Source organism: Pongo pygmaeus, chromosome 6 (assembly GCF_028885625.2).
Source record: "Pongo pygmaeus isolate AG05252 chromosome 6, NHGRI_mPonPyg2-v2.0_pri, whole genome shotgun sequence".
Lineage (NCBI taxonomy): Eukaryota > Metazoa > Chordata > Mammalia > Primates > Hominidae > Pongo > Pongo pygmaeus.
In genome coordinates, this window is record NC_072379.2 from 41790401 (window position 1) to 41807013 (window position 16613).

General features: G+C 48.6%; 1 protein-coding gene across 1 annotated transcript; it reads right to left on the reverse strand.

Moving 5' to 3' along the window:
- Positions 1–7114: 7114 nt before the first annotated feature.
- Positions 7115–12850, reverse strand: PPIA (peptidylprolyl isomerase A). The gene is made up of 5 exons (XM_054493751.2): positions 11939–12850; positions 9443–9473; positions 9232–9320; positions 8838–9010; positions 7115–7460 (listed from the first exon to the last, which is right to left on the reverse strand). The coding sequence occupies exons 1-5, from the start codon at positions 12425–12427 to the stop codon at positions 7325–7327; spliced, it is 918 nt and encodes a 305-aa protein (XP_054349726.1). The 5' UTR covers positions 12428–12850; the 3' UTR covers positions 7115–7324.
- Between the last annotated feature and the right edge of the window lie 3763 nt (positions 12851–16613).

The window sequence follows — 16613 nt, forward strand, 5'->3', positions numbered from 1 at the left end:
CCTGAACTTTTAAAAGAGTCAATATCGGCTGGGCGCGGTGGCTCACGCCTGTAATCCCAGCACTTTGGGAGGCAGAGTTTGGAGGATCACTTGAACTCAAGAGTTCGAGACCGACCTGGACAACATCGTGAAACCTCCTCTGTACTAAAAATACAAAAATTAGCTGGGCGTGGTGGCACGAGCCTCTAATCCCACCCAGCTACTTGGGAGGCTGCGGAAGGAGAATTACTTGAACCTGGGAGGCGGAGGTTGCAGTGAGTGAAGATCGCCCATTGCACTCCAGCCTGGGTGACAGAGTGAGACTCTGTCTTAAAAAAAAAAAAAAAAAAAGAGGCCGGGCACGGTGGCTCACGCCTGTAATCCCAGCACTTTGAGAGGCCGAGGTGGGCAGATCACGAGGTCAGGAGATTGAGACCATCCTGGCTAACACAGTGAAACCCCATCTCTACTAAAAATATAGAAAATTAGCCGGGTGTGGTGGCGAGCGCCTGTAGTCCCAGCTACTTGGGAGGCTGAGGCAGGAGAATGGCGTGAACCTGGGAGGCGGAGCTTGCAGTGAGCCGAGATCGCGCCACTGCACTCCAGCCCGGGTGATAGAGTGAGACTCCATCTCAAAAAAAAAAAATCATTATCAATTAAGGAAAACAATGTCGCCATGCTCCTGTAATCCCACCTACTCAAGAGGCTGAGATTTAGCCAGTCCCCTAAGATGAATATTTATATTTCCTAAAATTGCATTCATACAGAACCATTGATTCAAATAAACAAGAAAAACATGGAGTAAAAAAAAATAAAGTCCAGGAGTCCAGTCCTGCACTGAGTCCAGGAGTTTGAGGCTGCAGTGAGTTATATTGCACCACTGCACTCCAGGTTGAGTGACAGAGCAAGACTCCATCTCTAAACAAACAAACAAAAAAAGTGGGAAGGAGCAAAGACCACACAGTGTATCATTCACTGTAAAAGTCCAGCCAGGCCCAGTGGCTCACACCTGTAATCCCAGCACTTTGAGAGACAGATGTGGGAGGATTGCTTGAGCCCAGAGATTGAGACCATCCTGGGCAACGTGACGAGACCTCTTCTCTACAAAAAACTTAAAAATTACCGAGACGTGGTGGTACATACCTGTGGTCCCAGCTACTTGGGAGGCTGAGGCAGGAAGATCACTTGAGCCCAGGAGGTCGAGGTGTTAGTGAATGATGTTCGTGCCATTGCACTTTAGCCTGGGTTACAGAGGAAGACACTGTCTCAAAAAAAAAAAAGAAAAGAAAAGTCCGGAAACAACAAATCTATAGAGACAGAAGGCATGTTTGCAGTTGCCAGGTGGTGAGGAGACTGCATTTAAAGCAAGAGTGACCACATATGGGCACAAGGCCTTGTACTGGGGTGATGGAATGCTCTAAAACTAACTGAAAATTATTGAACTGTGCTCTTAAAAAGGGTAATTTTGGCCAGGTGCAGTGGCTCACTCCTGTAATCCCAGCACTTTGGGAGGCCAAGATGGGTGGATCACCTGACGTCATGAGTTTGAGGCCAGCTTGGCCAACATAGTGAAACTCCGTCTCTACTAAAAATGCAAAAATTAGCCGGGTGTCTGTAATCCCCGCTACTTGGGAGGTTGAGCTGGGAGAATCACTTGAATCCAGGAGGGGGTGATTGCAGTGAGCCAAGATCAAGGCCACTGCACTCCAGCCTGAGTGACAAAGACAGACTCCATCTCACAAAAAAAAAAAAAAAGGTAATTGCATGGTATGTGAATTAAATCTCAATAAATTTTTAAAAGCTAATAAGCAGAAATTACAGGTTTTGGTTTTGTTTTGTTTTTAAGGTGGAAAGACTACTCTGGAGTAAAAGAAACCAAAGACACCTAACATAACTGTTCCTCCTCTCTCCAACCACTCCCAGGATTTTACTGGGAGTGCCTGTAATCCCAACTACTCAGGAGGCTGAGGCAGGAGAATCGCTTGAACCCAGGAGGCGGAGGGTTGCAGTGAGCCGAGATTGCATCATTGCACTCCAGCCTGGGCAACAAGAGCAAAACTTAGTCTCAAAAAAAAAAAAAAAAAAATGGAATCATAGTTCCCTCTGAAGAGGAAAGAGCGTGCAACTGAAGAGGACTCGCAAAGGGCATTTCTGGAATACTAGTAGATATGCTGGGGTTCTTTTTATTTCTGGTCTTTAAACTGTATGTATTTTATAGACTTGTGGTAAGCACCTCTTAAAGATGGTCCCTTATCCCCACCTCTATAAATTGGGTTTCATCATGTTGGCAAGGCTGGTCTCGAATTCCTGACCTTGTGATTCACCCGCCTTGGCCTCCCAAAGTGCTGGGATTACAGGCGTGAGCCACCATGCCTGGCCGCCTGGGTAATTTTTCTATTTTTAATATAGACAAGAGTTTCACCATGTTGCACAGGCTGGTCTTGAACACCTGGGTTCAAGCGATCTGCCTGCATTGGCCTCTCGGGTGCTGGGATTACAGGCCTGAGCCACCATGCCCAGCCTAGAATATTTTTAAAGGGCTCAGAAGGGGTCTATCACACAGTTACTGTGATATTTCTTCTGAGCCTTCCTGAACCAAGCTTTAGCCTAGGTACTGGGATAGGCTGGTGAAAAGCTAGACAAATCCCTGCTGGGTGTTTACACACTAACAGAACTGTTCATGCATGTACCATGTGCTAACCACTCTTCTAAGTACTTCATATCTAATCCCCACAACCCTGTGAAGCAGAGTATCTTTTTTTTTTTTTTTTTTGAGCTGGAGTCTTGATCTGTCACCCAGTCTGGAGTGCAGTGGCACAATCTCTGCTCACTGCAACCTCCGCCTCCCGGGTTCAAGTGATTCTCGTGCCTCTGCCTCCCAAGTAGCTGGGATTACAGGCGCATGCCACCACGCCCAGCTAATTTTTGTATTTTTAGTAGAGACGGGGTTTCACCATGTTGTCCAGGGTGGTCTCAAACTCCTGATCTCGGGTGATCTGCCTGCCTCAGCTTTCCAAAGTGTTAGGATTACAGGCGTGAGCCACCATGCTGGGCCAAGTATCTTTTTTTTTTTTGAGATGGAGTCCCACTCTGTCATCCGGGCTGGAGTGCAATGGGGCCAATTTTGGCTCACTGCAACTTCCACCTCCCAGGTTCAAGCGATTCTCCTGCCTCAAGCCTCCTAAGTAGCTGGGATTACAGGCGCGTGCCACCATGCCTGGCTAATTTTTGTATTTTCAGTAGAGACGGGGTTTCACCATGTTGGTCAGGCTGGTCTCGAATTCCTGGACTCAGGTGATCCACCCGCCTCAGCCTCCCAAAGTGTTGGGATTACAGGTATGAGCCACCGAGCCCGGCCCCGAGTATCTTCTTATTCACTGTGTAAGGCATGGATATATACAGCAAACTCACAGTGTGGTCTAGGCAAACTCCCGCCTCTCAGCTTGTAAGTTTCCTAAGGGTTTCCATGAGAGCCTCCAACCAGCAGAAAAATGATGGGTTTTCCTGGTTACCTTTATTCCAAGCTCCACGTCTTTCTCAGGGTAGCCATTTGAGACCTTTCTGACCAGATCAAATCTTACTACACATGCTGATGACACGATACCAACTTGGCATGTGATTCACCCTCCTTTTTCTTTTTTTTGAGACGGCATTTTGCTCTTTTGCCCAGGCTGGAGTGCAATGGTGCGATCTCTGCTCACTGCAATGTCCACATCCCCAGTAGCTGGGATTACCGGCTAATTTTTTGTATTTTTAGTAGAGACGTAGTTTCACCATGTTGGTCAGGCTGGTCGCTAACTCCTGACCTCAGGTGATCCACCCGACTTGGCCTCCCAAAGTGCTGGGATTACAGGCATGAGCCACCGTGCCTGGCCCGACCTTCCTTTCAAAAGGTCTGTTGAGGGAGGAAATTGTCTACTTTGGCACATAGTTATCTTCCCAGTGGTTGGGCATGGTGGCTCACAACTGTAACCCCAGCACATTGGGAAATGGAGGCGGGAGGATTGCTTGAGGCCAGTTTTTTGTTTTTTTCTTTTTGAGACAGGCTCGCTCTGTCACCCAGGCTGGAGTGCAGTGGCGTGATCTTGGCTCACTGCAAGCTCCACCTCCCAGGTTCACACCATTCTCCTGTCTCAGCCTCCGAGGTAGCTGGGACTACAGGCGCCCGTCACCACGCCCGGCTAATTTTTTGTATTTTTAGTAGAGACGGGGTTTCACTGTGTTAGCCAGGATGGTCTCCATCTCCTGACCCCGTGACCCGCTCACCTCAGCCTCCCAAAGTGCTGGGATTACAAGCGTGAGACACCGCACCCGGCCGAGGCCAGTTTTTAAGACTAACCTGGACAACATAGCAAGACATTTTTTTTGATACTAGGTCTTGCTCTGTCACCCAGCTGGAGTGCTACCACAGCTCACTGCAGCCTCGACCTCCCAGGCTCAAGGGATCCTCCCATCTCAGACACCTGAGTAGCTAGGACCACAGGCATATGCGTCCACATCCAGCTTTCTTTTTTGAGACGAAGTCTCACTCTTGTCCCCCAGGCTGGAGTGCAATGGCCCGATCTCAGCTCACCGCAACCTCCGCCTCCTGGGTTCAACGATTCTCCTGCCTCAGCCTACCAAGTAGCTAGGATTACAGGTGCCTGCCACTATGCCTGGCTAATTTTTGTATTTTTAGTTGAGATGAGGTTTCACCATGTTGGCCAGGCTGGTCTCAAACTCCTGACCTCAGGTGATCCATCCACCTCGGCCTCCCAAAGTGCTGGGATTACAGGCGTGAGCCACCACGCCTGGCATCCCAGCTTATTTTCTTATTTGTAGAATCAGGGTCCCCCTATATTGCCCAGGCTGGTCTCAAACTCCTTGGCTCAAAGTCCTCAGGCCTTGGCCTCCCAAAGTGCCGGGATTACAGGTATGAGCCACCACAACTGGACCCATCTTTTATTTTTTCTTTTGAGACAGTCTCTCATATTCTGTCTCCCAGGCTGGAGTGCAGTGGCATGATCTTGGCTCACTGTGCTTTCTGGGTTCAAGCAGTTCTCCTGCCTCAGCCTCCCAAGTAGCTGGGATTACAGAAATGCACCACCATGACCATATAATTTTTGCATATTTAATAGATGGGGTTTCTCTATGTTGGCCAGGCTGGTCTCAAACTACTGACCTCAGGTAATCTGCCTGCCTTGGCCTCCCAAAGTGCTGGGATTACCAAGGCCTGGCCCAAGTACTGAACTCTAATACCAGATGTCAGGGATCATGCTAGGCACTGGAGAAATTTAAAAAAAAAAAAAAAAGAGATGGGGCCGGACGCGGTGGCTCATGCCTGAAATCCTAGCACTTTGGGAGGCTGAGGTGGGTGGATTGCCTGAGGTCTGTTCGAGACCAGCCTGGCCAACATGGTAAACCCCTACTCTACTAAAAATACAAAAAATTAGCTGGGTGTGGTGGCGTACACCTGTAATCCCAGCTACTCTGGAGGCTGAGACAGGAGAATCGTTTGAACCTGGGAGGCAGAGGATGCAGTGAAGAGATGGTGCCATTGCACTCCAGCCTGGGCAACAAGAGCCAAACTGTCTCAAATAAAAAAAAAAAGTTAAATACTTGGATGAATAAAAGCAGTTAATGACTTGATGTGGTGAGGCTATTGTTAATTAATAGAATAAGGAAATACCAGGGATAATGAAAAGATGTTTATTTCCACCTTGCACTCAGGTCTGAGCCACAAGTGCATTAAGACATTGAATGGTATCACCCAGGGAATACGTAACCAGACAACATACAAGACTGAGATGCACAAGTGGTGGTGGTGGTAATTCACGCAGAAGGAACCAGACAGTAAAACAAAAATTGCCCAACACACCAAATGATCAAATCTGACACCTCTAGGATAGGCAAACTTGATTGCTGGGTTAAGAACCCTAGAGGTCTGTTAAGGTGGGCAGTGAAGGGGTTTTCTCGCTTAGATTGTCCTGACATGTACTGTTAAACCTATACATCTAACTGCCAGCAAGCACTGTACATATAATTTAATGAGAAACCAAGTCCTTAGTGGGAAGGGTATCCCTTTGACCAGATCTTATGACTTAAACCGGTCAGGTTTGCAAAACCTCAAAGTCTCCATAACCCAAGCTAGGGAGTCTATATGCTAGAAGCAGTACCTCCTCACTGCAGGCAGTCTGCGCCTTAACCTTCTGCAGGGAGACTAACTGTAGCACCAAGTACCTGGCTTTTTAGACTCTACATAGGAATTCCACCATAATTAAGATGTATAAACTTGACCTACAGACTAAAGCCCAATATGCTTCCCTCAAGAACAACAGTGTTCAAGCTTAGCTTTGTTACAGAAAATGAGGTAGGGTGCGGTGGCTCACATCTGTAATCTCAGCAGTTTGGGAGGCCAAGGCAGGCACATCAGCTGAGGTCAAGAGTTTGAGACCAGCCTGGTCAAAATGATGAAACCCCATCTGTACTAAAAATACAAAAATTAGCTGGGCATGGTGGCACACGCCCATAATCCCAGCTACTCAGGAGGCTGAGGCACTAGAATCACTTGAACCCAAGAGGCGGAGGCTACAGTGAGCCAAGATTGCACCACTGCATTCCAGAAAAAACCGCAACAGATGTTTTCAATTTTTGACATTAGTCATCTTGAACACCTCTAAATGCATGCACTGCACACTGATCCAACCTCTTATTTCTGGCTCCTTGCTTTTCCTGCCTCTGCCTACCTTTGAGACAAGATCTGTGACACCCAGGCTGTACAGTGGCATAATAGCTCACTCTAGGCTCAAGCAATCCTCCCACGTCAGCCTCCAGATCAGCTAGGACTAGGCATGCACCACCAGGCCAGGCTAATTATTTTTTGTAGAGACAGTGTCTCACTATGTTGCCCAGGCTGATCTTGACTCCTACCCTCAGGTGGTCTTCTGCGTCAGGTAATACATTACAGTGAGCCACCATGCCCAGTTGCTGCCTACATTTTCAATATTCCACTCAACAAACATTGACACTTCCTGGGACTGGAAAGTAAAAAAAATCTAAGTACTGTGTAGAATTAAGCTAACAAGTGATGTTTCAGAAGTAACCCATTACTGCTTAAAATAAAGCCTACATCAACACTCTAACTCAAACGAGGACAGACGATTGTTATTTAGTTTTTATTTCATAATCATAAACTTAACTCTGAAATCCAGCTAGGCATGGGAGGAACAAGGAAAACATGGAACCCAAAGGGAACTGCAGCGAGAGCACAAAGATTCTAGGATACTGCGAGCAAATGGGGTGGAGGGGTGCTCTCCTGAGCTACGGAAGGAATGGTCTGGTGGTTAAGATAAAACACAAGTCAAATTTATTCAAGTTGTCCACAGTCAGCAATGGTGATCTTCTTGCTGGTCTTGCCATTCCTGGACCCAAAGCGCTCCATGGCCTCCACAATATTCATGCCTTCTTTCACTTTGCCAAAGACCACATGCTTGCCATCCAACCTTGAAAGGGAAGAACAATCACTATGACTGGCGACCACAAACAAGCAGCCTCCATGTGTCATGAACCAAGACGAGAAAGGTAGCTTGCTTTTTTTTTTTTAACTGAAGCCTTTAGTACTAAATGTCATTAAACATGATTCTCCAATTACCATTAAAGAGTTACACATATAGGCCGGGTGTGGTGGCTCACACCTGTAATCCCAGCACTTTGGAAGGCCAAGGCGAGCGGATCACAAGGTCAGGAGATCGAGACCATCCTGGCTAACACCGTGAAACCCCGTCTCTACTAAAAATACAAAAAATTAGCCAGGCATGGTGGTGGGCACCTGTAGTCCCAGCTACTCGGGAGGCTGAGGCAAGAGAATGGCGTGAACCTAGAAGGCGGAGCTTGCAGTGAGCCGAGATCGCGCCACTGCACTCCAGCCTGGGCGACAGAGCGAAACTCCGTCTCAAAAGTTACACATATAGAATAAATTGCGCCCCCGCCTCCCCAAACAAACAAAAACAAAACAAAGAAACCCCAAAGAAACAAAAAACCCAACCAACCACATGCTATTAATAGTAACACAAAACTAGCAATTAATTGGCCGGGCACAGTGGCTCATGCCTGTAATCCCAGCACTTTGGAGAGTCAAGGTGGGCAGATCACTTGAGACCAGCCTGGACAACATGGTAAATCCCGCTCTACTAATAATACAAAATTTAGCTGGGAGTGGTGCATGCCTATAGTCCCAGCTACTTGGGAGGCTGAGGCAGAAGAATTGCTTGAACCCGGGAGGAGGTTGCAGTGAGCTGATGGCACGAATGCACTCCAGCCTGGGAGATAAGAGCGAGATCCAGTCTGGGGGGGAACAAAAGCACTTAATTGGTTGGGCACAGTGGCTCATGCCTGAAACCCCAGCACTTTGGGAGGCCAAGGCAGGTAAGTAGTCATGAGTTGAAGACCAGCTTGGCCAACACGATGAAACCCCGTCTCCACAAAAATACAAAAAATTAGCCAGGCATGCTGGCACACATCTGTATTCTCAGCTACTCAGGAGGCCAAGGCAGGAGAATCGCTTGAACCCAGGAGGCAGAGGTTGCAGTGAGCCCGGATTGTGCCACTGCACTCCAACCTGGGCAACAGAGCAAAACTCCATCTCAAAAAAGTAGCACCTAATTCAACCACCCAGCTAAGGGCCCAATTTCTATTATAGTATCTGACATTCTGTATCACATTGGCTGTATTTGTTGCTATGTATGCTCTTCTTCTAGTATCTTAGGGATGAAAAAGTCTGTGGAAGGAAAGGTTGAAGAAAACAAGTAGTGTTTGTTCCGTTCCCCCCAGGGCAACTTTTCATTTAGTCAGGTGGTTAGTGTGCCATGTTGTACCCTTACCACTCAGTCTTGGCAGTGCAGATGAAAAACTGGGAACCATTTGTGTTGGGTCCAGCATTTGCCATGGACAAGATGCCAGGACCTGTATGCTTTAGGATGAAGTTCTCATCTTCAAATTTCTCCCCATAGATGGACTTGCCACCAGTGCCATTATGGCGTGTGAAGTCACCACCCTGTCAACATACAGGAAAAATGTCACTTCTGACAACATAACCATAAAGTGTGCCAAATCTGCAAGGTTCAAACTTTAAACCCAAGTTCAAACTGAATAGAAGGGTTAAATAGAACCGAAATGGTAGAGTAACAGTTCAGATATGTGTATCCTGAAATATTCTGGCTCAATCCCAAATGAAGGGAGCAACCCAAATAAAATAAAATTCAGTAAATTTCATACCTGACACATAAACCCTGGAATAATTCTGTGAAAGCAGGAACCCTTATAACCAAATCCTTTCTCTCCGGTGCTCAGAGCACGAAAATTTTCTGTTTAAAAAAAAAATTAAACACATATAAACATACATAAAAAAAATATATATATATACACACACACACACACAAACTGTCACAATTGGAACATCTTTGTTAAACTTAGAAAATGGACCAACCTGCTGTCTTTGGGACCTTATCTGCAAACAGCTGTAAGAGAAAATTACAGTTAATTAACATCTGCTTACTTTGTTGCTTAGTACCCCTGTCTTTAAGGGGCTTCTGAGTCATAAATTCATTTTCTCACCAGAATACTTCTTCAGTAATTACTTTAAATCCCAAGAACTGCTCCTGACAGCCGTAAGGCCCTGCAGGTAGTTGGGTTAAGAAACATGAAACCCAAAGACATGCCAAAAATCCAGAACTAGTCATAACTTAAATAGTGAGACTTCTAGAAAGTGTCTCAAACTTTTAGTACATCACACCTACCTCTGAAAAGATATATGGCTTCTTAAATGTCTATCACCACCCCCCAACTTGAGCTAGAACCTACAATGCAAAATTCTAAGGAACAGTAAGCACTGCTGCACCATCAGGGGTAAACAGCTGTTCTTTTAGTCACTTGTAATGAAAATGCTACTACCTCCAATCTGTTAACATAGCTTTATGGATTAGATGAGCAGTCACTTCTTGGTTTCCAGGCCCCTTACACCTAGTAGTGGGGTAAAAAATAAAGATTGGTTTCTAGTATATCTGGTTTTGAACCTTTCTTGAATGTATAATACATTATGGTTAGAGAGGTAGCTTAAATACCATAAACATTTACAAGCCCTTTCATAAAAAGCTTGTTTAAAAGTAGCATTTTATAAGCTATTTCACAGATGTGACTGAATTAACTATTAGTATCCGTGTGCATTTCTCTTACAGCAATGTACTTATTATTTTTTTTCTTTGAGACAGAGTCTCGCTGTCGCCAGGCTGGAGTGCAGTGGCTCGATCTCGGCTCACTGCAACCTCCGCCTCCAGGGTTCAAGCGATTCTCCTGCCTCAGCCTCTAGAGTAGCTGAGATTACAGGCAAGCGCCACCACGCCCAGCTAATTTTTGTATTTTTAATAGAGGTGGGGTTTCACCATGTTGGCCAGGATGGTCTCGATCTCCTGACTTCGTGATGCGCCTGCCTGGCCAACGTACTTATTTTTTAGTTTTTAGGTATTTGTACCTAGAATGTATGGTCTTTCTAAAACATCAGCTTTTCTCAAAGCTGTGTAGTCGGTACATTTAAGTTACTATGGCTTCCCTTTCAGACTTTCGCTAAAGCCAAAGCCCTAATTGGCACTTACCCCTCCATTCTCATCAAGACCTGCAAGTCCTTTCTCATTTCCCTCAAGCTCTCTGGGTAACCTGATGCCCAACATTAGGTCAGGCCAAGTTTCCACGAAAGCCCTTGTCGCTTACCAGCTTTGACTACAGTCATAGGTGGGGTGGGGTGTGGATTAACATGCAGTGTTTCAGTGTCTACTATGTGCCAGGCACTATGGACAGGGTAGGCAACAAGGAAACCGCCCTGTCCTCACGAAGACTTAATGAGGATGAATCTATTTTCGGAATAAGATCCCAAACTAGCCATTGGTGGCCTATTGAGATGTGGTTTAAAGGAATAAAACCACTAACATCCTATTTCGCTACTCCCTAAGGTCTATCCATGTTAACTGGAACGGAATCGCACTCAATATTTAACTTTTAAGACACGCGCCAAGTTTAGATATTATGCTGTAATTACACCTGATCTTTAAGAACTCATTTAACGCTCTCAAAACTAATTAGGTAATCGCTGGTAATCCACCTTGGTCGGAAGAGGCCTACCTTGTGGCCAGTAGCAACTTGCTTGCTAGGCAGAGGGACAATCGGGAGGGGCTCAAGAGCGCCTCCCCCGCCAGCGCCGTCACTGCAGTGGAAGGCGGTCCTTGGGCACCAGCAAAGGCAAGGCCCATTTTCACATTTCCGCTTGGGGGTGGGGGACACGGAGGGACGTTTGGGGCACATGCATAAATATTCCTACTTTATCCAAATGGAAGGTATTTCAAGTGGCAACCCGTCACATCCCAGCAAGTCTCCTTTTATAACATGGCCTCCCGGGATCTACAGGACTGAGCATGGACGGGCTCACACTGCACCTCGATCCTTGAGAAAAACCTTCAAGCAAACAGCTTCCCAGCTCAGGATGTAAAGCACCCATGCCTGCCAGGGGACAGCTTCCCAGAAAGGCGGTCGTAAGCCCCCGCGAGCGCGCTTCTGGCTCCGGTCTGCGGCGCCCAGGCCGAGCTAGGGCGGAGCCCAACGACTCTCAAGGCGAGGACCTGAGCGCGGCCGCCGAGCACGTGCGTCGGACAGGACAGGACAGGGCGCGGCCACATGAGGCGGGCGGGCGGGCGGACCCCCTCCCCCAACGGCCGCGCAGCCGCCCCGCCTGCCTTTGTCCGCCGCCGCCCCGGCCTCCTCCCCGCGCCTCGCGGACCTCCCAAAATGGCCCCTCGTCAGGAAATGGCGCCGCCGCCCGCCCGCGCTCGCCCCTCAAGAACGGTCGCCCCGCGCCCGGGCCTTCGGGGCGCCACCACCCACCCCGACCCCGGCCCGCTTTCTGGGCCCCATTCCCGCATGCCGCTGCCCGCCCGACCTCAAAGGAGACGCGGCCCAAGGGCTCGCCGTCGACGGCAATGTCGAAGAACACGGTAGGGTTGACCATGGCTAACAGTACACGGTTTTCCTCGGCGGCGGCGTCTGCAAAGCGGCACGAGCCTGGCCTCCCGCCCCTTTTATACCATGTTCGGCCCCGCCCGCAACCCGGTCTCGCGCCTCCGTCCCGGCCAATCGCATCTGCTACTTCGCCAGAGTGACAGTGCATCTGGCTTATAGACGGAAGCCGGCGTTGGGGGGGACGACACGGGAGGCGCGCGTGCGCGCTAACGCGCGGAGGCAGGTTCCCGCCCGCGGGCTCCGTCGCGGTGGCTGCGGCATGGGACTCGGGGCGGGGCGGCAGTACGGGACGCGGGGCACGGGGGACGGTCAGTGCGGAACGATGGTGGGCAGCATGGCGCGCGCACGCGGGAGACGGAAGCGCGGCAGCTCTTCGGCCTTTGTCAAGCGATGAGGCGCGTCTTCCCATTGCACAGAGGGGGCAACTGAGGCGAACGCAGGCCTCAAGGTCGCGCCGCCAGTGAAGGTCGACTGGGGTCCCGCGCCTGGACCCTACGCCTCCGCGAGCGGAAATGGGGATGGCGCGTCCCCGAGACCTAGGAGCAGACTTGCGTCCGCATTCCGCGCGGGCAATCACCACGTCGCGTCCTACCAGCAATGTCAGGAAGGAGGCTGCCTTTGAGCATCGCTGTTTTCTCTAATGAGGTGGGACAGGAGCAGTCTCCGGTTTTGAGAGATTATGAAATGCTTTCAAAATGCCCTACTTTCCGAAAATATCTTACACTCTGCTTGAATCTTCTTCAGGAGGAAGCCATTAAAACAGGAGCCTGGCCAGGCTCTTACCTGCGAAGATGCATTGTGCACATTTTGCCCTCTTATTCTTTTTGAATCTCTGCTCCTGGTCTTTCCCTGCCCCCGCCCCGCCCAGCTCCTACCGTCCCCGCCTCGGGGCTGAATTGTGCTTTGACTTTTGGGTGAAAGATAAGCCACAATTTAAAAGCGAATTTCTTCAGGCAAAGACATTAATAATACTTTCATTAAAATGCATTTGTAGGCCAGGCGCGGTGGCTCATACCTGGCGCTTTAGGAGGCGGGGAGGCCAAGGCCGGGGAGGATCGCTTCAGCTTAGGAGTTCGACACCTGCCACCAGCCTGGGCATCTTAGAGAGACGCCGTCTCTACAAAAAAAAAATTAGCTGGGCGTGGTGGCGCTCACTACTCAGGAGGCTGGGCGGGGAGGATTGCTTGAGCCCGGAGGTCGAGGCTGTAGTGGGCGGTGATCGCATCACTGCATTCCAGCCGGGACGACGGAGTGTGACCCTGTCTCAAAAAATAGGCCGGGTGTGGTGGATCACGCCTGTAATTCCAGCACTTTGGGAGGCCGAGGCGGGAGGATCACCTGAGGTCAGGAGTTCAAGACTAGCCCGGACAACATGGTGAAACCCCATCTCTACTAAAAATACAAAATTAGCTGGGCATGGTGGCGCGCACCTGTAGTCCCAGCTACCCCCTCGGGAGGCTGAGGCAGGAGAATCGCTGGAACCTAGGAGGTAGAGGTTGCAGCGAGCAGAGATTGCGCCAGTGCACTCCAGCCTGGGAGACAGAGACTCCGTTTCAAATAAATAAACAAAAATATAAAATAAAATGCACTTATATGACTGGTGTTTTGTTAAGAAAACCTTACAAGGGAATTGATATATCCTGGGCTGTCACTTAAGTTGCAATATTAAGGATATTATTTAATGTTTCTTTTTGTTTTTTTGAGACAAGGTCTCACTCTCACCTAGGCTGGAAGTGCAGTGGTGTGTTATCGGCTCACTGCAACCTCCCCTTCCCGTGCTCAAGCGAGCGTCCCACCTTAGCCTCCCAAGTAGCTGGGACTACAGGCGTGCACCCACACCCAGCTCATTTTGTGTGTGTGTGTGTTTTGTAAAGATGGGGTTTCGCCACATTGCCCAGGGTGGTCTCAAACTCCTGGACACAAGTGATCCTCCCGCCTCAGCCTCCCAAAAGTGCTGGGATTATAGGCATGAGCTGCTGCACCTGGATGTTATTTAATGTTTCTAAAACTCAGTTTCTTCATCTGAACAACCAGGATAGGGTTATGGTGAGACAAAAATGAGAATTCATCTGATAGATGAAGTACAGTTTCTGGCCTCTTGCCATTGTTAATAACCATGAGCCAACGTGTTAGGAATTTATTTATTCGAGATAGGGTCTCTGTTGGTTAGTCTGGAGTGCAGTGGTGCAATCCTAGCTCACTGTAACCTCGAACTCTTGGACTGAAGCATTCCTCCCTCCTCAACCTCCCAAATGTCTGGGACTAAAGGCACAAGCCACTGTGCCAGCTAATTTAAATTTTTTTACAGAAACTGGTTCTGGCTGTATTGTCAGGGCTGGTCTCAAACTCCAGGGCTTAAAGGATTCTCCCACCTTGGCCTCCCAAAGTTCCAGCATTACAGGTGTGAACAGCCATGCTCAGCCTGTGTTGGAAATTTAGACTATGTTGTTTTGTTCTCACCACCATCCTATTATCCCCATTTTACAGATGTGTAAAGTAAGGCTCTGGCTTCTTGTTCAGAATAATCGCTTATGAGTGTTAGCAAAGCCAAACGGGAAACTGCTTTTTTTCCCCCCACTCCACATCACTTCTTGCTTTGTGATCTTAAGGAAGCCACTTGTCCTCATCTGACACTGAAAAATATTGCCCAAGGCCTTCAGGCATAAATTCTTTCAATTTCTCTCTCCATCCTAAAATCTAGAGCAGTTAGGAACTCCTCCAAAGAAGTAAATGAATGAGGCCGGGTGAGGTGGCTCATGCCTATAATCCTAGCACTTTGGGAGGCAGAGGCGGGCGGATCATTTGAGGTCAGGAGTTCAAGACCAGCTTGGACAACATAGTGAAACCCTATCTCTACTAAAAATACAAAAATTAACTGGGCAGGGCTGGGCATGGTGGCTCACACTGTAATTGCAGCACTTCGGGAGGCCGAGATAAGTGGGTCACTTGAGGCCAGGAGTTCAAGACTAGCCTGGCCAATACAGGGAAAACCCATCTCTACTAAAAAGTACAAAAATTAGGGCTGGGCACAGTGGCTCACGCCTGTAATCCCAGCACTTTGGGAGACTGAGGCAGGCGGATCATGAGGTCAGGAGTTCAAGACCAGCCTGACAAATATGGTGAAACCCCGTCTCTACTAAAAATACAAAAAATAGCCGGGCATGGTGGTGCGCATCTGTAATCCCAGCTACTCAGGAAGCTGAGGCAGGAGAATCGCTTAAGCTTGGGAGGCGGAGGTTGCAGTGAGCCGAGATCGCACCACTGCACTCCAGTCTGGGGGATGGGGTGAGATTCCATCTCAAAAAAAAAAACAGTAAATGAATGCATGAATGAATAATAAATAGGCTGGGCGTGGTGGCTCACACCTGTAATGCCAGTGCTTTGGGAGGCCAAGGCAGGAGGATCAGTTGAGCCCAGGAGTTCGACACCAGCCTGGGCAACAGAGGGAAAGCCTGCTTCTACAAAAAAATATATATTTTCTTTTATTTTTTATTTTTATTTGTTTGAGACAGAGTTTTGCTCTTGTTGCCCAGGCTGGAGTGCAATGGCTTAATCTCGGCTCACTGCAACCTCCACCTCCTGGGTTCAAGCAATTCTCCTGCCTCAGCCTTACAAGTAGCTGGGATTACAGGCATGCGCCATCACTCCTGGCTAATTTTGTATTTTTAGTAAAGATGGGGTTTCTCATGTTGGTCAGGCTGGTCTTGAACTCCCAACCTCAGGTGATCCATCCACCTCGGCCTCCCAAAGTGCTGGGATTACAGGCGTGAGCCACCGTGCCCGACCTGTTTTATTTTTATTTATTTATTTATTTATTTTTTAGGACAGAGTGAGTTTCACTCTTGAAGCCCAGGCTGGAGTTCAATGAATGGCGTGATCTTGGATCACTGCAACCTCCACCTCCTGGGTTCAAGCAATTCTCCTGCCTCAGCCTCCCAAGTAGCTGGGATTACAGGCATGCACCACCACACCCAGCTAATTTTATATTTTTAGTAGAGATAGGATTCATCATGTTGGTCAGGCTGGTCTTGAACTCCTGACCTCAGGTGATCCGCCTTCCTCAGCCTCCCAAAGTGCTGGGATTACAGGCATGAACCACTGTGCCTGGTCAAAACATTTTTAAAAATAAAAATTAGCCAAGCACGGTGGTGCATACCTATAGTCCCAGCTACTCGGGAGGCTGAGATGGGAGGATCACTTGAGCCCAGGAGGTTGAGGCTGCAGTGAGCCATGATGGTGCCACTACACTCCAGCCTGGGTAACAGAGCAAGACCCTGTCTCAAAAATAAAAATAAAAATAAATACATCCGGCTGGGTGCAGTGGCTCATACCTGTAATCCCAGAACTTTGGGAGGCAGAGGCAGGTGGATCACTTGAGGTCAGGAGTTCCAGACCAGCCTGGCCAACGTGGCGAAACCCCGTCTCTACTAAAAATACAAATATTAGCCTGGTGTGGTGGTGGGCTCTTGTAGTCCCAGCTGCTCGGGAGGCTAAGGCAGGGGAATCACGTGAACCTGGGAGGCGGAGGTTGTAGTGAGCCAAGATCGAGCCACTGCACTCTAGCCTGGGTGACAGACTGAGACTTCGTCTCAAAA

Excerpts from the sequence above, each read along its gene's own strand:
- PPIA (XM_054493751.2), bottom strand. The coding sequence starts at position 12,427 with ATGGGAAGACGCGCCTCATCGCTTGACAAAGGCCGAAGAGCTGCCGCG. Across the intron at positions 9,474-11,938 it reads TGGGCCGCGTCTCCTTTGAG|CTGTTTGCAGATAAGGTCCC; the intron begins GTCGGGCGGGCA and ends TTTCTCTTACAG. Across the intron at positions 9,321-9,442 it reads TAAGGTCCCAAAGACAGCAG|AAAATTTTCGTGCTCTGAGC; the intron begins GTTGGTCCATTT and ends TTTTTTAAACAG.